General features: G+C 39.9%; 2 protein-coding genes and 1 long non-coding RNA gene across 6 annotated transcripts in view; 2 read left to right on the forward strand and 1 right to left on the reverse strand.

The window, feature by feature from the left end:
* LOC118492984 overlaps nt 1-20246 on the forward strand; it is a 24959-nt gene extending 4713 nt beyond the window's left edge. The window contains exons 2-3 of the long non-coding RNA XR_004894909.1: nt 8278-8279; nt 19926-20246. This is a non-coding gene — a long non-coding RNA (uncharacterized LOC118492984). The remainder of the gene's footprint in view (nt 1-8277; nt 8280-19925) is intronic.
* The window catches only part of LOC116054973, a 137402-nt gene that overhangs the window by 73845 nt on the left and 41571 nt on the right, over nt 1-21986 (reverse strand). The window lies entirely within an intron of this gene.
* Nucleotides 7623-17855, forward strand: LOC118492972. Of its 4 annotated transcripts, none has more exons than XR_004894899.1 (5): nt 7623-7868; nt 12433-12492; nt 13223-13251; nt 13470-13556; nt 14923-15140. XR_004894899.1 is itself a non-coding variant. In XM_035990858.1 (5 exons), the coding sequence occupies exons 1-5, from the start codon at nt 9508-9510 to the stop codon at nt 13596-13598; spliced, it is 543 nt and encodes a 180-aa protein (XP_035846751.1). In that variant the 5' UTR covers nt 9283-9507; the 3' UTR covers nt 13599-14102. The 4 variants fall into 4 exon arrangements, 2 of the variants coding, with proteins under 2 accessions (XP_035846751.1, XP_035846750.1); XM_035990858.1 differs by lacking the exons at nt 7623-7868; nt 14923-15140 and adding exons at nt 9283-9573; nt 10249-10507 and having other exon boundaries at nt 13470-14102; XM_035990857.1 differs by lacking the exons at nt 7623-7868; nt 13223-13251; nt 13470-13556; nt 14923-15140 and adding exons at nt 9297-9573; nt 10249-10507; nt 17438-17855.

Raw genomic sequence — 21986 nt, forward strand, 5'->3', positions numbered from 1 at the left:
TTGTTTTAATACTTATTCTATTTTTATACTATATTTATTTATTAACTGTTGCTGACAGTGTCACTTTTTATCCTTCTATCGTTATGCTGCTAAGTGAGTGATTGATGTCATCTTAATTTCGTTGTGTAGAGACATGCAATGACAATAAAACTATCTATCTATCTATCTAAAGAGGAAACCCTCAAACATCACACTGACTGACCACCAGATAAGATCTATTTATTATAGCCTATATAAATGTATTGATTTTTCCACTTTAAAAGAGAACTTCTGTAGGGTATTTATTTGTACTGGTGCATTGTGCATGTTTGGAACGGGCCAATTGTTTGGTTCCCACTTCGTTTTTTTCAGGTTATTGTTTGGGCATTTTTTCAGCCTTTACTGACAGGAGAGCTGAAGGAATGAACGGGGAGAGAGAGGGGGAATGACATGCAGTAAAGGGCTGCAGGTCGGAGTCGAATCCAGGCCCTCTGCGTCAAGGAGTAAACCTCTATATATGGGCGCCCGCTCTACCAACTGAGCTACCCGGGCACCCTCACAACTTTATCTTAACTAGCTGTTTAATCAGACGTGTCTCGGCTGCAGCTAATGTAGAGATTTGGTGTGTCACACCCAGGTACTGATGTGGCCAGAGGCGGATTGGCCATCTGGCAATTCTGGCAAATGCCAGAGGGGCCAGACCTTTTTTTTAATGTGGGCCGGTCAGATTTTTTTTTTTTTTTTAAATGTACAAATAAATTGTCTTTACAGGCCGACAGCGCATAGGACGGGTTTGAAGTATAATCACAGACAACCATTAAAACATATTAAAATTGCCGAGTTAGAAAGTTAAAACGGATGAAAAGATGGAGAACCAGACGGACAATATGTACAGTGTCAACAGAGAGAAACATACTGTAGAGAATGACAGGAACAGCATACAAACCGACAGTATGTGTAAATTTGTTATAAACGTGTGCTCTTTAAAAAGTAGTAAGCATTGTTTGCCAGTTACATTAAATGTTTAAAAATCAGTTTCATAAGGTACTGCTTATATTATTTCACCATCTGTACACAAATGTAATTAGTAAATGCACAGGTCCGTGGGTGGGGCTGCATGGGCGTGGTGATGTGGGCTGGTGTGGCTACAGTGCCGGTGTTATGTCCCTACTGGTTTCCACACTAACTGGTTTCCGTATGTTGTGTTTACCTAACAGCTGGTCTGGTTGAAAGACTACGCTAACCTAGACTTGAACCATACTGTGTTTGTAGATGTACTGGTTTTCTTATTCTTGTTTTAATACTTATTCTATTTTTATACTATATTTATTTATTAACTGTTGCTGACAGTGTCACTTTTTATCCTTCTATCGTTATGCTGCTAAGTGAGTGATTGATGTCATCTTAATTTCGTTGTGTAGAGACATGCAATGACAATAAAACTATCTATCTATCTATCTAAAGAGGAAACCCTCAAACATCACACAACAGACTCTGACTCTGAGGTGAAGTTCCCTCTCTTTCTGAAACAGAAAACCCAGAGTTACCCTCATCTCAGGGTTAACTAACTCTAAACCTGCTTTCTGAAACGGACCCCGGGTGAACAGGTGAAGCAAACAAATATGTTATCACTTCCGCTCAAACCGCGATGAACACGCCCAACACCTACAATATAATAATCAATAAGTAATATAAATGAGACCATAAACAACATACAATATGTGGTTCCTACACATAGGTAGAAGCTGCGATCACTTTTTGGCAAGTGGAAGAGGATGGATTGATTATAATCTAGGGCACAGATCACTCCCACAGACAGTCACTTTTAATTGCACAACACCGGTGTTATTGTAGCCAGTTAGTTAGTTAGTGCTCTTGTAGCAACATGTAGGACTGTGACGATCCTTATTATTATTATTATTATTATTATTATTAGCCTCCTCACGAAACAGATAAACAGCTCGTGATTGATATCAGTCACCATTGAAATCAGAACATTAACAGACAGAACATGCTGCTAATCTCCTCTGACTCTTCACCTTTTTTCCTTGTTTGAACCACAAGTTTAGATAGATATAGAGAGAGATTCATTTCTCCAAAGACACTAGCAACAAAGTCAATGAATGAATACTCACTTTGTACTTTTCTTCAACCACCGACCATTCCGTTCTATGAAAGTAGATGAGAGGAAGTGAAATGGGCTCTCAGTGGCACAGAGACACTTAGTCTGAACTTGTTTGTGGCAGAAACCAACTTAAATCACGTTTTATAGCCTTCCCCCCCCCCCTCCTCCAGTGACAATGGTTTAGCCCACAAACAAAGCCGTACTTTCACTTTCATGCTGTGTGGACAAAGTTAAAACTACAGTATGTTTGACGTGCTGTCAGGGAGCGATCTGATGCAGCTTTCTAACATCGACAGTTTATCCTCACAAGTATTCAGATCTTTTACCTGAGTTAATGCACCAACACTGTAACATACTCAGTTACAAGTACAAGTTAGACATTACCATTTTGTTAAGTAAAGTAGAAGTAGTAGCAATAAAATGTATTTAAAGTTATTTCTATTTATTTCTAAGCATAACGGCCCCTTGAGCAGACTCCAAAAGGAGCCAACATTTATATATATATATATATATATATATATTTAAATGTTGGCTCCTACGTCGTCAGCCGTAGGAGCCGTCGGCCTTCATTTGGGCCGATTTGACTTGTTCAATCGGAAGGCGGGCAGTCAGACTCAATGACCAATCTGATTGGTGGAGAGCTAACCCAGAAATGACGAGCGGGATGAGCGTGACAACGCCTCTCAAAATCTGACAAAAATCTTTTAAACTGACCTTTGTTGATCTGAAATGAAGACAGATTCAGCAACTGCACGGCCTATTTCTCTCTTAAAATGTTTTCAGAAACACTTTTTGGTGAACTATTTTTGTAAAATATGAGATCGTATCCTGAATTTGCCGCCATTTTCCTCGGTTGTAAAATCCGGGAGCAGCCAGACCCACATGACGCATTTGACCAATCAGCTGCCGGTTTTCATTTTTGGGCAACAATATAAATTAGCGCCGCCTGCCGTTATGGAGACGTATTACGTCTCGCGCACGCGCAAAACGTACACTCAAGTCGGCGTCTCTTCTGTGTGTTCTGAGGCACTTTTTGGACCTCGGGGAGACTGATCAGTCCGACTGGCTTTTTCTGCCGATGGTCAGCCGTCGGGTTGGTGTGTCAGAGCCTTTACAGATTTTAAGTATTTGTACTTTATTTGTGTCCCTGTGATGTCTAGGAGAGTAAAACTAACCATTAAATAAACCCGGGGGTAAAACAAGGGACAGACGGAAGCAGTAAAAGGATAAATCAAATAATTTATTGTTAAAGCAAAGAACACAAACCACTGGAAACGATCTCCATGAAAACCCAAGACAAGTATTTTCACAACAAGTAAACTCCAGATCTAAGTTTTAACAAACAAACAAAAAGACTCGGTTCACACAACCAAGTATTTTAAAATGTTCTGCTTCTTTATATTTCTACTTGAAAAATATAATCAACAAATTACTCAGGATGTATTATTAAGATACAACTTTATTGATCAGATTGAGCAGAATATATAGTAAAATAAAAACTTCACAAGCTGCAACATTAAAGTGATAAACACATTGAATACGAACATTTTCTTTTCTCTTAATTTCAAGATGTCAGAACTTCTCTAATTACAGTGAACATCTCCAATTCATATTTCTTTGCTGAATTCATTGTGCTTCTATAGTTAACAGTTACGTATATGACAACAAAACATTTGTACATAAATCAGCAATGACCTTTTTAACATTTTTAATGTTAACAGGCTTCTTTTTTTCCACCCGTACTTCCAACACCAACAAACTGACCAAACTGATTAAAACATAATTACAACAGAAAACATTATGATATTGAAATCACGACACCGCCCAGAGTTTGTAAAAGGAGTTTCTGATGTTCAATCTCAACCAGCTCTGGATAAACTCCTTTACGGTAGAGTTATAAATGATGGTGAAATGCAGTAGCCTGGTCCTACCAGACTCTGGTCCATTAGCCTGGTCCTACCAGACTCTGGTCCACTAGCCTAGTCCTACCAGACTCTGGTACACTAGCCTGGTCCTACCAGACTCTGGTCCATTAGCCTGGTCCTACCAGACTCTGGTACACTAGCCTGGTCCTACCAGACTCTGGTCCACTAGCCTAGTCCTACCAGACTCTGGTACACTAGCCTGGTCCTACCAGACTCTGGTCCATTAGCCTGGTCCTACCAGACTCTGGTCCATTAGCCTGGTCCTACCAGACTCTGGTCCACTAGCCTGGTCCTACCAAACTCTGGTCCATTAGCCTGGTCCTACCAGACTCTGGTACACTAGCCTGATCCTACCAGACTCTGGTCTATTAGTCTGGTCCTACCAGACTCTGGTCCATTAACCTGGTCCTACCAGACTCTGGTCCATTAACCTGGTCCTACCAGACTCTGGTCCATTATCCTGGTCCTACCAAACTCTGGTCCATTAACCTGATCCTACCAGACTCTGGTCTATTAGCCTGGTCCTACCAGACTCTGGTCCACTAGCCTGGTCCTACCAGACTCTGGTACACTAGCCTGGTCCTACCAGACTCTCGTACATTTCATTGGTCCAGAGAGTCTGGCCTCTCTCCATTGACGAGTGTTAACTTCCTTGAAGGCGGGTACTCTGTTGAACTATTGGATCTGCCCAGAGCCACTCTGGATCTGCCATAACCAATCGCTAACGTTTGGTCGTGACGTCGGCTTAGCATCGCTAGCGTTAGCCTTAGCCAACTCCTTCACCACTAACGGAGCGAGCTGGAAAATCAAACTGTTCCTGAACCCCGTGGGGAGGAGGGCCACAACACCATGGCCACCAACACAACTCAGCAAAGATTGTTCTTGCTCGGGCTTTAACTTCTGGATATTCGGCAGCGTTGCCACAACGGACCGAATGGCTTCGCTCACATCTTTCTCCGCCGCCATTACGGAACTACAACTCAAACTAGCGCACAACCTCAACGTCATCGTTCTCAGCCACTCCCTCTGTTCACTGATTGGACCGGTAAAGATTTGTCTGGAGAAAACCCAGACAGTGTACTGAAGGAAAATTAAAATTGATTGGTAGTAAAGTAAGTAAGTCCATAGGAGGGCGGAGCCAGGCTAGAAATGCAGTCAGTCAGAACAAAAACCAGAGTGGACAAAGCACAAGAAGTAGACACGGTGCAAAGAAAGGGAAATAAAGCCTGCTCAGAGAGCTGAAATGAATCTGAAGATAAAGCAAGACGCTGTGGAGTGTGATGATGAATCTCTATAATAACTGATTAACTATTGTCATCTTTAGATTATAACCTGTTAAAGCCTGTTTTATTAAGTGAACTTTGATCTGAAAGTGATTCAAAGGGAGAAGAAAACATGTTGATCTTTGTTTCAGCCACTAGATGGAGGCAGAACTCCACAGATGGACAAAGACTTACTTACTTACTGCCCATTATGCCTGTTGGTATGTAGGGCAGCTACAAAGCTTTTCCACTCTTATCTGTTTTGGGCCGGTGTCTTTATAGAGCCCCAGGTGTGATGTAGGGTCTTCAGCTCTCCCTCCACCGTCCTGCGCCAGGTATTCTTGGGTCGGCCTCTTTTACGTTTGCCATCAGGTGTCCAGTGAAGGGCAGTTTGCGTGATGTTTTCTTGCTCTCTACGTATTACGTATGTCCAATCCATTTCAATCGCCTTCTCATATAATGGTAGCCATGTTGTCATGTTTACACTGGCTGAGTAGAAGTTGATTGGAGATGGTGTTGGGACAAAGATGCAGATGCGAAAATCTAAAAAAATTGAGATGTTAAAATAATAAAAAGAGAAACAAATACCGCTTAATGCAGCATAGCTGTTTCTATTAATTTTATTCATAGTGTTAAATCATAACATCTGTACAAAGCCCTGGAGGTGACAAGGACCATTATTTTTTTTAGAGCGTGCACACGATTTATAACTCACACGTGCGTTTTACTAAAGGGCATGCACGCTTTAAATAAGTTGCACATGCACTTGATGCCTACCAAACAGTAGAAGACTTTGAGCAGACTTTGAAAAGACTAAAGTCTGACACCATCTCACATCATAATATGTAAAGACAGGGGATCTTGCAGGGTCACACATTGCAACAATACAACTAGATTTGTTAATGCAACCAAGCTACCGCTAGCGTTAGCTGGTAACTTTAAGGTAAAGTCTGCAGATTTTCTGTTCTGTTGTACATGCAGATGAATGTCTCCAGTAGCCGGAGGTCTGTGTTTATCTGCCGGTAAAACTCTGTTGGATTACACGCTTCAGAAAGGGTTGAAAATTGGCAACTTTAGCATTTAAAGCTTTAAAGTTTAACAGTTAGCATCACAATCTGTAAAAAGAAGCTGCCCACAGCTGAATGTGTTCGGTACTTTCAAGAAGCACAATAGTTCACAAGTGTGATAAAATAGCTAGATGATTACACAAATAATAAATACACAGGCAGACTTCTACCCCTAACCAATCTCTGAAGAGGAGCACCAACCAGGCAGGCACACCATTACTCACACACGTGCTTTAGTAAGTTGCATGCGCTATTTACTAAAGCGCACGTGTGACTTATTTAAAGCATGCATGCGCTTTAGTAAAGTGTGCGTGCGAGTTATGAAGTTGTTTTTTCTTTTTGCATGTGTGCCAGAGATGTTCACAAGTCATTTTTTGGAAGTCCAAGTCGAGTCGCTAGTCTTTGGCCAGTGTGTTATCTGTGACGATATATGATATACGATATATATAAGTGTAACATCTCTTTTACATTAGCGTGTGAGTGACTGACCTATCTGGGTGCGTTTGGAGATGCCTGATGAAGTTCCACGTTGTTGATCCGGCATCATTTATCTTGGTGCCACACCTTGCATGTAGCTGTTCTCTTACTGCCACTGTTTACCAAGTTATTGAAAGCAGAACTAATGACAAAAGGAACAACTCCGGGAGGACTTGGTGTCGCTATCGTCAATGCATTTATGTGAGTGCGCACATTATGGCAGAGGGCAGGGGACATGCAGCTCGTCATACGTTTCCCCAACGGATATGCGCCAATAAACGAAAATAGAAATACATGAATGAATTTAGATTTAAAAATCAATAATTGAAAACAGGTTGTTGATGAGTCTCGAAGCTCAAGTCCGAGTCAAGTCTGAAGTCAGCTGTTGGTGCGACTCGAGTCTGAGTCTCAGACTCGAGTCCCCATTTTTGGTGTACGCGCTTAATAACTTGCGCGCGCATAAAAAAAACTGTCCATGTCACCTCCAGGGCTCTGGGTTCTAACGTTCTAAAGTAAAACTTTTATTGAGGTCAAATTTTGAATGGACTTTTAGTTTTAGTATTTTTACTAAAGTTATGAATACTTCTTCCACCACAGACTGAGGCTGAACAGCTGACTGTGTCAGTGTAGGGAAGCTGCTTTACCTCACTGACTAACACCAAACAATATTTATGACTGTATTTGTTCACACGACATGAAACTGAAAGTACCTGCTCTGTTCTCAGCCTGTGGGCGGGACAGAAAGGGCTACAGCATTATTCAATAGAGGGGGGGTGGGGGGGGGCTATGAGTTTGAAACTGGATGTTTTCATTTTGAGGATTAACAAAGTCATAGTTGGAAAAAATAAAATATTTGACGTTTCCAAATATATTTAAGCATTTATTCTAGATAACTAGAGCGGCAGGCAGGTTGGTGAAACATGATTTGAGTTGGTATCTTCCACTTACCTGCACAAAAAAGTATTTACATATGATACTTCCTCCATTGAGAGCACCTCCGACTGCCGACAAAACTCAAACAAAAAAGGACAAAGTGAGTATTAATTAACAATTTATTAACACTTTCTTGTTAATTTCTCCTGAAATAATGTATGCTTACCACATTAAGAAATGGTCTGATCCACATATGACCTCATCGTTTTAGCCGTGTGGACTCAAATCTGCCTCCTCAACTGTAAGCAGAAGTACAGACTCATTCACTGGCTTTGTCCACGATGTCTGAGCTATAGCTTTTGCTTTGTGTCTTTTGTCTTTGTCTTTTTAAACATTTAGTACTTTGACAGTATTTTGCCTGTCACAGAAACCACTGAGAGTGAGTCATGTGTTTTCGAAGGTTATTATTCTGAGGTTGTTATCATTCTGTCACTGATGTGTCAGCAATTTCTTCATCAAGATTTCATTTATAACATGTCTCTTACTGTCAAAAGAAAAGATAAGAGCAGCGGTTGAAACATGGTATGCTGGGGTCATGTCGAGGTGTGTATGTGTGTGTGTGATGTTCTCTAGGCCTTAATAGGTCTTAATATAATTTTAAGACTGTTGCGTCACCTTTGGCAAGACTCCTTTGTTCCGCTGGCAACTATGAACATGCTTACATTGTGACTCACAGAACTCAATTTATACTCTATATATTTTATTTTATTTTAATATACTATATATTTTCTCTGACATATGAGGTAACCTGCCTAGTGCTTAACTGATTTGGGGTTTTTCACTGCCTGATGCTGATATTTAGAAAGAAGGGCAGCTGAAGTCCTTGCCACAGCAGCCGCGGGTTCGATTCCAACCTGCGGGCCTTTGCTGCATGTCATATCCCCCTCTCCCATCCCTTTCCTGTTTTTAGCTGTACTGTCAAATAATGGCCATTTAAAAAAGAGAAATGGTTATATTTCATTCTATTGTAGTATTAATTGTAATGACTATTTCAACTTTTCAGTCTACATTTTGGGTATAATTTAAATACACTTCAATGCCTTCAAGGTTTGTACAGAGGACTTTTCATTATATTGTTCTTGGATGAATATAGATTACTTCACTTTAGGATTCGTCCATGACATATGACCATTACTTTTCTACTTACTGCCAGCATGTCCTCCTGGTCTCCTTTCCGTCACATAGAATAGCTGAAATGAGGACTCTTGTCTGTCGGCCGACCGCTTCAGGGTTCCAACAAACCGATCCCATCTGGTGTACAGATACGTAGATACCGCCTCTGGCTTGTGAAATGTCTCGGCCGCTGCCATCTTGGGACATCTGACCCGTTCTGACCATGAAGACACATAGAAAAAGACGTTTGTGCTGCTTTGGGTTTTTCATGAGACATAAATGGCAAAACTAAACAACATGGAATAACATTTTACAGATGAAAAAGGTATTTTACAATGTTTTACTGTTACAAACGTGTTGATTTTAATTTCACAAAAGGATCCTTCTTTTGAGCTAACATAAAGTTAAGTGACTGATACTGAATTAAGCTAATGCTAGCGTGTGTCGGGTAAAGTATTTTTTTATTTCAGACATTAGTAGCCTAATATATCAGTAAGATGCTGAAAATTATGTTGATCATGTGTGTGTTATTGAAGCAGCAGCTCCGGGGCTGATCTGCCATTCCTCGAGTGAAAATAACTAAAAGGAATTCTATCTAATTGTGTTTAATCTCGTGGTTTGTTCAGATGGATCCTGTTGGAGCCGTGAAGCCCAAAAAGAAGAAAACAACCGAATCCTCCAAAACCTCCAAGGTAGCAGCAGAGACAACTCTGTTCTACTGATGCTAACATCTGTTTAAAATGTTTGATTTGTTTGTTGTTTAGTTTATTAGTAGAAAGAGACAATTCAAAGTCCAATTAATTCATCCATAAAAATCAAAGAAACTACATATTAATTATCATGTTTGAAATAAATATCACTAAAATAAAACCATGGACATAAACAAACAGATTTTAACAGCAACACATTTTATTATTAACCTGTTAATGCAGACTCTTTGGGAGTTGGGTTGGAAACCGGAGGGTCGCTGGTTCAAGTCCCCATACGGACCAAAGTATAGTGGTGGACTGGTTGCTAGAGAGGTGCCAGTTCACCTCCTGGGCACTGCCAAGGTGCTCTTGAGCAAGGCACAGAACCCCCAACTGCTCGGGGTGCCTTTCCATGGGCAGCCCCCCCCCACTCTGACATCTGTCCATTAGTGCATGTAGAGGTACTGAGCATGTGTGAGTAATTCAGGCTTGTGTGTAATAACAACAGAGTGAAAACATTGTAATTTCCCCTTGCGGGATTAAAAAGTATACATTATTATTATTATTATTATTATTATTATTATTATTATTATTATTATTATTATTATTATTATTATTATTAACCACTGAACTATGAAACTGAACCTTCACTATGAATGTTAATCTGTCTTTATTCAGGCTCTAGGTGCTGCTGTCCAGACTGGGAGGATAAAAATAATGGAAATTAAAAAGTCCAATAAACGGAACACTCACCTTGAGGTAGAGTTCAACGACCGGAGGCAGACGGTTTATGTGACAACTCGACTTCTGGCAAATGTGTTTGGGATCAAAGTGGAAGATGATGTAGAAAGAAGACTCCGCTATCTAATGCCGCTCACAGCAGAAGCAACATTACAAGGAAATAAAATGATATACATTAGGGTTAACCCTAACCTGGGTAAGAAATCAATATAGATTATTTTCCCCACATGTAATTCTTTAACATGAAATCACAGTGAATGAAATTAGGATCTTTGAGTAAAAACTCTTTACAAAGTGATAAAAACATGTTTAATTAATATTTAATTAATTAAATAAAAAAATCAGTCTGATCGGCGCCTCTCAAAATCTGACGAAAATCTTTTAAACTGACCTTTGTTGATCTGAAATAAAGACAGATTCAGCAACTGCACGGCCTATTTCTCTCTTAAAATGTTTTCAGAAACATGTTTCGGTGAACTATTTTCGTAAAATACGACATCGTATTCTGAACGAGCCGCCATTAGAGTCTGTTTTGAAATTCAGGAGCAGCAAGAACCACGTGACGCGTTCGTCCAATCAGCTGCCATGTGTTGTGTTTGTCACGCTCATCCCCCTCGTCGTTTCCAGTAAGTGTTTTAACATAGGTGTGTAAAGTGGGCACTACGGCAGTAAGAGATTAGTACACATTAACAGTGGACTGACGAACTGTGAGACACACACACGCTCCGAACCGAGACAAGCGAACCGAGCTGTTCGGATGGTTTTTCATGAACCGTACCACCCCTAGTAGACATACACGTGGATAGCTCAAAATGCGTACAGATAACATGCCATTTGGCTTTAGGAAAGTGGCGTGTATGTTTACGCAAAGTCATATTGCCCTCTTGGAGCCAGCACTTCCACGTTGGCTTCATTTTTCAGCATCAACTGTTTGATACTATATGATAAATTAAAAACTTAGATAAAAGATATTTATATATAATAATACATATATCATATTGGAGGGTGCCCACTTGAAAACCCCAATGAAGTCGTAAAGGTCTGAGCCACAACGCTTGGACAAAAAGAAGAGAGCAAAAGAAGAGAGAGACTTTATGCAAGTACACCAAACCACATGAGGTGCCACATCAGGCAGCGATACTGGATCCTGTAAAGATATTCAATGACAAATGTCACATTTTGACTTGTGATTGTTATGCACACAGAATTTAAAATGTTTAAATAAGCCACTGAAGAAATCAAATGACGGTGTAATGAACACAAAATATAAGTTTGTCTTTTGGCCGATGGAGCTCAGTGGTACGGTGGCCCTGAAGTGCAAATCAAAACAGCAAATAGAAAAACACAACAGCAAATCATAAAACACAACGGCAAATAGGAAAACATTTCAACAAATCATAAAACACAACAGCAAATCATAAAACACAACAGCAAATAGGAAAACAAAGCAGCAAAAAGGAAAACACGACAGCAAATATGAAAACACCAACAAATCACAAAGCACAACAGCAAATATGAAAACACAACAGCAAATATGAAAACACAACAGCAAATAGGAAAACACAACAGCAAATATGAAAACACGACAGCACATAGGAAAGCACAACAACAAATAGGAAAACACTTCAACAAATCACAAAGCACAACAGCAAATATGAAAACACGACAGCAAATTTGAAAGCACAACAGCAAGTAGGAAAACACTTCAACAAATCATAAAACACAACGGCAAATAGGAAAACGCGACAGCAGAAGTTAATGCCGTCGTGTTTTAAAATGTGTTGAAGTGTTTCCCTATTTGCTGTCGTGTTTTATGATTTGTTGAAGTGTTTTAATTTTTGCTGTCGTGTTTTCATATTTACTGTCATGTTCCTATTTGCTATCGTGTTTTCCTATTTGCCGCTTTGTTTTCCTATTTGCCGTTGTGTTTTAGGATTTGCTATTGCGTTTTTGTATTTGCTGTTGTGATTTGCACTTCAGGGCCACTGTACAGTGGGGATCTACTTAGACATAACATCTGTTAACCAGCATCTATGAAAAGATATCTAAACTCAGAATCTCTTTACAGAGAAAAAGCACCAGAGAAAAATGACAGAATCATTTTCAATTTGTCTTTTTCAGAGACAAGCGAATGTGCGAGTACGTCAGGATTAGTAGCTGAGAAACAACAACCTGACACTGGTAGGCATCACAGACACACACACACACACACACACACACACACACACACACACACACACACACGTATATTAAGTTTATACTGTCAAATCATAATAGACTTATCTAGTCATTCCGACAGCTTGATGTCCATTCATGTAGAGGAGGTGGCTGATGGTCACTCCCCTTCTGAACTTGTATCCGTAGCCACTCTTAGTAATGATCTGACTGAGGGGGGTTTAGTAGAACAGCAGCAGGGACGGAGCACCTCCTTGGTCTATGTCACACTTGATGTTAAGTTAACTTTTGCAGTTGGCTTTGAGTTGTCCTCTAGAGTCGTCTTCCACAGCCCCATTGAGCTCTTGATTAAGACTCTTTGTGTCCCGTTGATGTTACACAGCTCCAAGCATTCCAGTATCCATGAGTGCGGCATCAAATCGTAGCCTTTCTTGTAGTCGATCTAGGCAGTGCTCTAGTCAGGTTGTTCTTCCAGTCTCAAGTGACTGCTCTGTTGACCAGTAGCTGGTGTTTGGCTCCCCAGGTGTCTTTGCCAATTCCTTTCTGGGCTCAGCTCGAGTGTTGAGCCTCTAGCTCACCTGGTAGAGTGTGCACCCTATGTAGGCCTGGGTTTGAATCCGACCCGAGGCCCTTTGATGATCATGATGAACATGTCTTTTTTTAGGTAAAATTCTGCTGATTTATAAAATAATATCGGTAACTAAACACTGACTGAAGTTTGTTTCTCCTTTTAAAGATCAACAGAAGAGCAGCCAACCTGACGAGGTAAGAGTTTGGAAATAAACTTGTAAGGTTAATTATCCTTGCATGCATTCTTACAAACTGGCATCTACTGTATAATGGATACAATATCAAAATACTTTCATGTTCATTCACAATAACCACAGAGCAGTAAAATGTTTGTAAAATATGAATGTAAGTTTCTGCATTAAGAACTGAACATTGATGAAATTGTACTTTTATTTTTTTGGTATCTAATTTAGCGCGACGGTCTGACATTTTACTCCATTAAAGAAGTCAAGTCATTTCCTGACAAGACAGAAGTGAGTGTCGAAGGAAAAGTTACAAAGGTGAGTTTAAACCAGAGAAGTTACTTACAAGCTACGAGATGACTCGTGACCATAAAACATTTGACGAGGACAGGGGGGAAAGGAACATTTTTTATATTTTCTTAAACAGAGTGGTCAACTTACAATCCAAATGCAGTAACACAGTTACTGTTTCCATTTTCATAAAGAACATTATATACACAAACAAATCTGTTATAGTCACATCCCCTGTCCCTCCATCCAACCCTTCCCACCCACATGAAACTGGTAGCCAGATATACAATAGTTAAACAAAAAATAATTATCATAATTATAACAATAATAAATTAAATTGGAAAAAAACTAAATAATAATAATAAAAATAGAAATAGAAAGGAATTAATCATCTCTAGGAATGGTTTAGTGGTTGTTGACACCCAGGACACCAGAGGGCCAGATTGATGGGATCCATTAGCGAGCAAGAGTCACTAGAGCTCAGATGCACCTGTAATATATCCCTTCGTACGGCGTTGTATGGCGGGCAGACAGTGTAGCATAGCCACGTGGGTAGCAGGCCATGACAGTTTGGGACATGACCAGAACATTTGGGTCAAATCACAAGGGTAATTGGGAACATCTATTGCATCCCTCATCTGATGCACCCAGGTAGATCTGGCAAGCCTGGCTTTACTATAGTGGTTCCTATGTAATACTTTCAATTGTAAAAGACACGATCCAGGTGGCTCCACGCTCCAAGGAAATCTGTGAGATGAGAAAGCACAAAGGCTCCAGGTGAAGAAGCAAAGTTAGAAACAGGCATTTATGGTACATTAATGCGTTCTTTGATTTCATTTGACGTTTGATTGACTGCAGCAGCTTGAACCTGTACAGTCTGTGGTGTTGTGAAGACGAGCGCGGTGTATTTGATGGAGTTGGCAGTTCAGTGTGCCCAAGATGCCACCAAAACGTTCCAAAGTATGGCCGAGGAGGAGTGATGGTGGTTTTTTACCAAACTGAATGTTTCCATTACATTATGGGCATCGAATGAAGTAGAAAAAACAGTTATCGAATTAAGATCTCTATTGGTATTGGTATCACTTTAATCATCACGGATTATAATTGTTTAACCCAGCCTAATTTTTTATGCATATGATAAAAATTCATATTTATTGTTTTTTTTTTGATGACATTTTTTAAATTGAAATGATAATACATATAACGCAAGATACCAATTTTGAAGTGAAAATGACGACAAATAAAGTTGTTGATTAGACATGATAACCAATCTTAAAGTCAGAGTGATAAGTGATAAGAAAATGCATCTTCGTCAAACAAATTTTGTTTTTAAATTTGTGAAAAAGAAGTAATTTCTGTTTGTTAAAATAACTTGTGCTATTGGTTTGTTCAGATTGATCATGTCGAAAAGATCAAGGTGAAGTTCACCAAGAAGAAGAGAAAAAGGCAACATTTCCAACTTAAAGACGAGACTGATTCCATCGAGATCTTCATATGGGGGGATGAGACCGAGCAATGCAAAGGATTATCAGTTGGAGATGTCGTTAAGGTTACCAACATGAAGACCCATCATTACACTCAACTTGTATCACTGAACTCAACTAAATACACTAGAATTGAAAAGGTACCTGCAGTTATCTCCTCGCTCTACTTTTATGAAGCCTCAAGTCAGCCATGTTTGTAGTTTAATCTGTGGAATGAGGCAAATCTGGACATGACTGTATTATATTGAGGGATGTTTTCAATATTTGAAAACGGATTACTAGAATTCTATTCAATGGTGTCTTAATCTCATGGTTTGTTTAGGTGAAGCCCAAAGAAACGACAGGATCAAGATCCGTCCCTAAAACCAGCCGAAACCTCCAAGGTAGCTGCAGGGATGTCTCTTTTCTTCTGAGGCAAACTCAAGTCAGTAGACATAAATCATACATTAGAAACGTGCCATGACTCGGCGCCTGGGTAGCTCAGCTGGTAGAGCGCACGCCCATATACAGAGGCTCAGTCCTCGACGCAGCGACTGTGGGTTTGGTTCCGACCTGCATCCTTTGCTGCATGTCATTCCCCCTCTCTCTCCCCTTTCATGTCTAAAGCTGTCCTGTCAAAAATAAAGGCCTAAAAATGCCTGAAAAATATTCTTTAGAAAAAGAAACGTGCCATGACAACATAAATGAAAAAGCACTGCCTACAGTCTCTGTGGGACCTCTGCAGACGAGAGAGAGAGAGACGGTTTTACAGGGTTTGAACTACTGAGAGCCCGTGGGAGCTGAGCTCCCATAGAGAGAGGATGAGCTCCCATGAAAGCAGTAAAATCATACACCTGTGGGGGGCTCTAAAAATCATCAGCACCATTATTTAAATCACAAATAAAGCACTTTTCCCAAACACACGGAGCTCTGAAGCAGACCTGTGGGTCGCTTAGTGTCCTCTCTCTCTGTAACAACAGAGATGAGCAGCCTTCTTAGTTTCCTCTCTCTCTGTAACAATAGAGACGAGCAGTCTTCTTAGTGTCCTCTCTCTCTGTAACAATAGAGACGAGCAGTCTTCTTAGTGTCCTCTCTCTCTGTAACAACAGAGATGAGCAGTCTTCTTATTGTCCTCTCTCTCTGTAACAACAGAGACGAGCAGTCTTCTTATTGTCCTCTCTCTCTGTAACAACAGAGACGAGCAGCTGCTCAGCCCACGGAGCTGCTGCAGCGCGTCTTCCCTGGTCTGTGCAGCTTCAGGTTTATAAAGGACGCCCTCTGCTGTGGGCATGCTGCAGCAGATGTGTCCCGTTTGTGCTCCTTGAATTTCTGCGGTAGTTTCGGTTTCTCACCCCCGATGTAGAGCAGCGTTCAGCCTCTTCCCTAAACTTTCTCTCATTCAGAGACCAGAGTCTCAAACGGGGCTCTGAGTCTGTGAGGAGGTCTGAGATCTACTGTATCAGCAGAGCAATCACGTAATGCACAGCAGACTATGGTGCAGGTAGATTATTTTCTGAAATATTGTGACTTTATTCTTGTAATAGCCTATTATAACTTTATTTTTCTCAAAATATCACAACTCTTGCTCAAACATCTGAAATATTACAGTCCAGGGGTTTATTAATTCATTAAAATGAATAATGTGTCATTGAGGTGAATAATTGTCATGTGCACGTTTAAGGAGGTTACTTCCTCAACAAAAGACGAAGAGGAGGGAGGAGTTAATGATGATAGGCTACATGTGTGCTGACTCAGATAGAATTAGGACAGTCCATCTACAGGAGAATAAATAGCAATACACAATGCATGACAGCCTTTTGTAATATATTCCATTATGTTTTTATATTTGGATTGTGATCTATGTTTCCCTTTACATAAAGATATTTCCAGCGTACATTGATTCAGAAAGAGGTAAATAGGTGCATAAAAATTCACCAGAATGCAGGAGATGAAATGTTTAATGCTCAAAATTTGCTGCTCATAGACTACTTTTTTTTTTTTTTTATTTATTTATTTTTTTAAAGAGACCCCCACAAAGATGAAATCATAATTCGAACCCTGGGTTTTTAAAAGTCTTAAAAGTGTGTCCTATTTGTCTCCAAAGCTGACCACTACTGTTGTCCTTTCTCAGCTGTGACTTAAAACGCATCACTCGAGCTTCTGCGCATGAAAGTCGCCTGAATACACCATCTTGTAAACATAGCAATACTGAGAAAAACAGAGTTGTGTGGAGCTGATAGTCTTAATTAGCTTTGTATCAACTCATTCTGCAATGCCTTGAATGTAACGGACGTTCATTCATATAAAATAGTTGCGCACTATGGCTTTAATCAGCGTTAATTAAGAGACATCCAAATCCAGCATCTCTCTACAGAGAAAACACCAATGAAAAATGCTAAATTTAATTTTTAATTTGTGTTCAACTTTTTTTAATGTCCTTTTCAGGTCCAAGCGAGGCAATCCCAGCAGAGAAAAAGCTGTTCAAAGTTCGGAAAGGTTTTGTAGAAGGAGTGTCTGATGCTAATCTAAACCAGCTTCTGGATAAACTCCTTCATGTTGGCGTTATAAATGATGAGGAAATGCAGTCAGTCAATACAAAAACCAGAGCAGACAAAGCACGAGACCTGATCGACACGGTGCGAAGAAAGGGAAATAAAGCCAGCTTACTTCTGATGGATACTCTCCGTGAAGTGGATCCACACCTTTCCAGAAAGCTGAAATTAATCTGAAGCTAAATCAAGAAACTGTGGAGTGTGATGATGAATCTCTGTAATAACTGATGTTACACATTAACTATTGTCATCTTTAGATTAGATTCTGTTTAAGTCTGTTTTATTAAGTAAACGTGGACTATGAAAGTGATTCAAAGTGATTCATAAGGGGGATGAAAATATGTTTTGTTTTTTGTTGTTGTGTCTGAGTGAAGATTATTCTCCTGATGTTTAACGAGATATTGGTTGGTCATTTTTTTACGTTCTTTCTTTTACATTTTTAGAGCCTATGATGTAATCGTGAATTTAGGATAATAATAAAAAGATAAACAAATACCGTTTAATGCAGCGTGGTTTTTACAATTACATTTTCTTTCATTTTTAGTGTCAAATCCGACAGCAGTTCTTTTGCATATAAAATAAACATGATCAGTTTATAAAATGTGTTGGTATAGCTCCAAAAATACATAAGATAACACTTTCAAAGGGCCTACTCTGCAAAACAAGTACTATTGCTTTTGATACTTTACCTTTAGTTGCTAAAACTTCCATACTTTTAATGAGGTCAAATTTTATATGAAGGACTTTTACTTGAGTAAATTTAAGTTATGAATACTAAACTGCTGACTGTGTTCATGTTGGAAAGCAGCTTTACCTCACTGACTAACACAACTGACTAACACCAAACAATATTTATTACTGTATTTGTTCACACAACATGAAACTGAAAGTACCTGCTCTGTTCTCAGCCTGTGGGCGAAAAGAATAACAACTACTTAAGGTCTGATACTTTAAATGAGGTCAAACTTTAAATGAAGGCTTTTTAGTTGTAGTATTTTTACTGAAGTTGTGACTATTTCTTCAACCACAGACTGAGGCTGAACTGCTGGCTGTGTCTTTTGTGGAAAGCTGACTAACACAACTGGCAGCAAATAACATGTTAGTATGTGTTCACACAACATGAAACTGAAAGTACCCGCTCTGTTCTCGGCCTGTGGGCGGGAAAGAAAGGGATAAAGCATTATTCAATAGAGGGGGGGACTGTGAGCTTGACTCTGGATGTTTTTGGGATTAACAAAGTCATAGTTGGAAAAAATTAAATACTGGACGTTTCCAAATACATTTAAGCATTTATTTTGGATAAGTAGAGCAACAGCCTGACTTGTGGCAGGTTGGTGAAACATGATTAAAGTTGGTATCTTCCACTTACCTGCACATAAAAGTATTTACCTGTATTTACTTCCTCCATTGAGAGCACCTCTGACTGCCGACAAACAAAAAAAGACAAAGTGAGTATTAATTAAACACTTTCTTGTTAATTTCTCCTGAAATAATGTATGCTTAGACCACATTAAGAGATGGTCTGATCCACATATGACCACATTGTTTTAACTGTGTGGACTCAAATCTGCCTCCTCAACTGTAAGCAGAAGTACAGACTTATTCACTGGCTTTGTCCACGATGTCTGAGCTAGGGTTAGTATTAAATAAATTATACATTTTATCTGGTAAAGCCGTCAGTGTGATGTTTGAGTGTTTTCACTCTGTTAGTTTTGTTGTCATCAACCCCGTCAGGTTTTTAACTGTTTTGTTGTTTTTGTCTCTCTCTGTGTTGCAGATGTCATTTGAGTCAAAGTGGGAAAGAGCCCTGATCTCCATCCTGGAGGAGCTGACTGAGGAACAAATCAGGAAGATGTTGTTCTATCTGGACAAAATCCCTCAAGGAGTGAAGACTGGCAAGGCCAGAGAAGAAATCCCTAATTTAATCATCCAGAAGTATGGGACAGAAAGGTCCATCTCTGAAATAGATAAAATAATGAAAGAGATACCAAGGAATGACGCTAAAGTCCAGAAGCTGCTGCTCCCCTTTGTGGAGAAACTAAAGAAACGCCAGAAAGAAAAAGGTTTGAAGAGTTGATATGATTAACGGTTAACATTGATATAGATTATTACCCCCCTTGATTCATTCTTTAACATTAAATCAGTTGTTGAAGTACATTTGTTCTTTCTTTTGGTTGGTAATGTACACGTGGCTCCGGTGCATGCTTTAAAACAAACAATTGTCACTCAAAAAATTTACCAAAAATGTGAAACTTAAAGGTGCTGTAGGTAAGATTGTGACGATCCAGGACTTTGCCAACAAATTTGAACATCGACAACTTCTCAGTCCATCCCCCCTTTCTGCTGAAGCCAAAACTGTCTCCTACCCCCTCCCACACAAGGCATGTCAGACAACATTTTCAATAACTAAACACTAACACAATGTTAACTTTACTCACCAACAGTAAAACGATGCTTACTAGCTACTGTTGGCCATTTCAGCATCATATCTGACCGACCACTGTGCAAACATTACTATTATCTTCACCAACCTAGCTTTGTGGACTTTTGACTACTAATAACCAAGTGAAAGATAAATCATTTATGGTAATTACGTTACCTGTCGAGAAGAAATGTGGCTACGTCTGCATCGTTCTTCAGATCTTTAAAATCCTGCAGCTCACGCCACCTCTGAAAAGCCACTCCAATATTCACCCGAGTTTTATGACGTGCTCAATCAACTTCTTTCTTCTTTGCAATCTTTTCATCCGTCCTATTTTTCTTACTTGTCTAGGCTGTGTAAGCATTTGCTGCCAAAGGAGGAATTTTTTACCTGTGGTGGTTGTTTCTCCTAGCCTCGTGAGACCGTCCTGATCTGGCGAGCTCCAGTTTTCCACTCGCAGATCAGTCTGGCATCTTGAGATAGAGAAGATTTGGAGCCGTTTGCCAAACGACCGACCAATCAGCGTTGGTTTTGAGGCGGATTTAGGTGTGACGCAACGAGAAGCGACTGTTCAGTCTAAACAACGTGGCGGCTTCCACGGATGAGATGAGCGTAGCTATCGCACAAGTTTTATCCGAATTAGAAAGTATTCCTTCATTCAAGAAGAGCAAAAAACGGCACTGGAGGCTTTTCTTAGAGGAAAAGATGTCTTTGCTCTTCTCCCGACTGGTTTCAGCAAGAGTTTGATATATCGTTGATCTGATTGGTTGATTTGGCCCGTCTATCACCAACATAGGTGGTGATAGTCAGATGGTTTATCCAATCAGCTAACCAGGATTTTCGCCCCTTCCCAAAAGTTCTGTTCTCTTCTCATTTGAGATGCTCCAACTGTCTCACCTGTGAATCTGGCCAAGTGCATGTGAAAATGGGGGAAGGGTGGGAAACGTTTCTGCTGCTCGTGCACGGGGAAGGGGGAGGGGAGAACGCTATTATATGCGTGTGCGTGCCCGAGCAGTGATTGACACGCAGATAGACACCCCCCGTGGCCCTGATTGGAGAAAATCAACCGGGAGTGGTGGAATTTTGCCAATCACACTACAGGCTGTAGGTGGTGCCAGAGGAGCTGGATTTTTTTTATATTACATAATTCATGTAGTTCTACTGGAACATAGGGTCAGTTTCAGCAAATATGACAGAAAGTTAGTTTTATAACTTACCTACTGCATCTTTAAATTTGGATTTGTCAATACATTTATTTTTTACTAAACAAAAAAAACGTATCAAACTAAATAACTTTACCTAAAGCTTTAGTGCGTAACTTTTTAATATTAATGAACGTCCGTTACATTCAAGCCATTGCCAAATGAGTTGCTACAAAGCTAGTTAAGACTATCAGCTCCACATATGGGGGGATGAGACCGAGCAATGCAAAGGATTATCAGTTGGAGATATCGTTAAGGTTACCAACATGAAGACCTGTCATTACACTCGACTTGTATCACTGAACTCAACTGGAAACACCAGAATTGAAAAGGTACCTGCAGTTATCTCCTCACTCTACTTTTATAAAGCCAGTTTAGTCTGTGGAATGAGGCAAATCTGGACATGATTGTATTATATTGAGGGGTGTTTCCAATATTTGAAAATGCATTACAGGAATTCTATTTAATGGTGTTTTAATCTCATGGTTTGTTTAGCTGGTTCCTGTGAAGCCCAAAAAGAAGACAAGATCCGTCCTTAAAACCAGCCGAGACCTCCAAGGTAGCTGCAGGGACGTCTCTATTCTTCTGAGGCAAACTCAAGTCAGTAGACATAAATCATACATTAGAAACGTGCACCTGGGTAGCTCACCTGGTAGAGCGCACGCCCATATAAAGAGGCTCAGTCCTCGACGCAGCGACTGTGGGTTTGGTTCCGACCTGTGGCCCTTTGCTGCATGTCATTCCCCCTCTCTCTCTCCCCTTTCATGTCTAAAGCTGTCCTGTCAAAAATAAAGGCCTAAAAATGCCTGAAAAATATT

This window comes from Sander lucioperca, chromosome 13 (assembly GCF_008315115.2).
Source record: "Sander lucioperca isolate FBNREF2018 chromosome 13, SLUC_FBN_1.2, whole genome shotgun sequence".
Lineage (NCBI taxonomy): Eukaryota > Metazoa > Chordata > Actinopteri > Perciformes > Percidae > Sander > Sander lucioperca.

What these genes read in the sequence shown, in the direction of transcription:
- LOC118492972 (XM_035990857.1), top strand. Translation starts at nt 9,508, where the DNA reads ATGGATCCTGTTGGAGCCGTGAAGCCCAAAAAGAAGAAAACAACCGAA. An exon ending in AATCCTCCAAAACCTCCAAG is followed by an intron (nt 9,574 to 10,248) that starts GTAGCAGCAGAG and finishes GTCTTTATTCAG; the next exon opens with GCTCTAGGTGCTGCTGTCCA. An exon ending in TAGGGTTAACCCTAACCTGG is followed by an intron (nt 10,508 to 12,432) that starts GTAAGAAATCAA and finishes TGTCTTTTTCAG; the next exon opens with AGACAAGCGAATGTGCGAGT.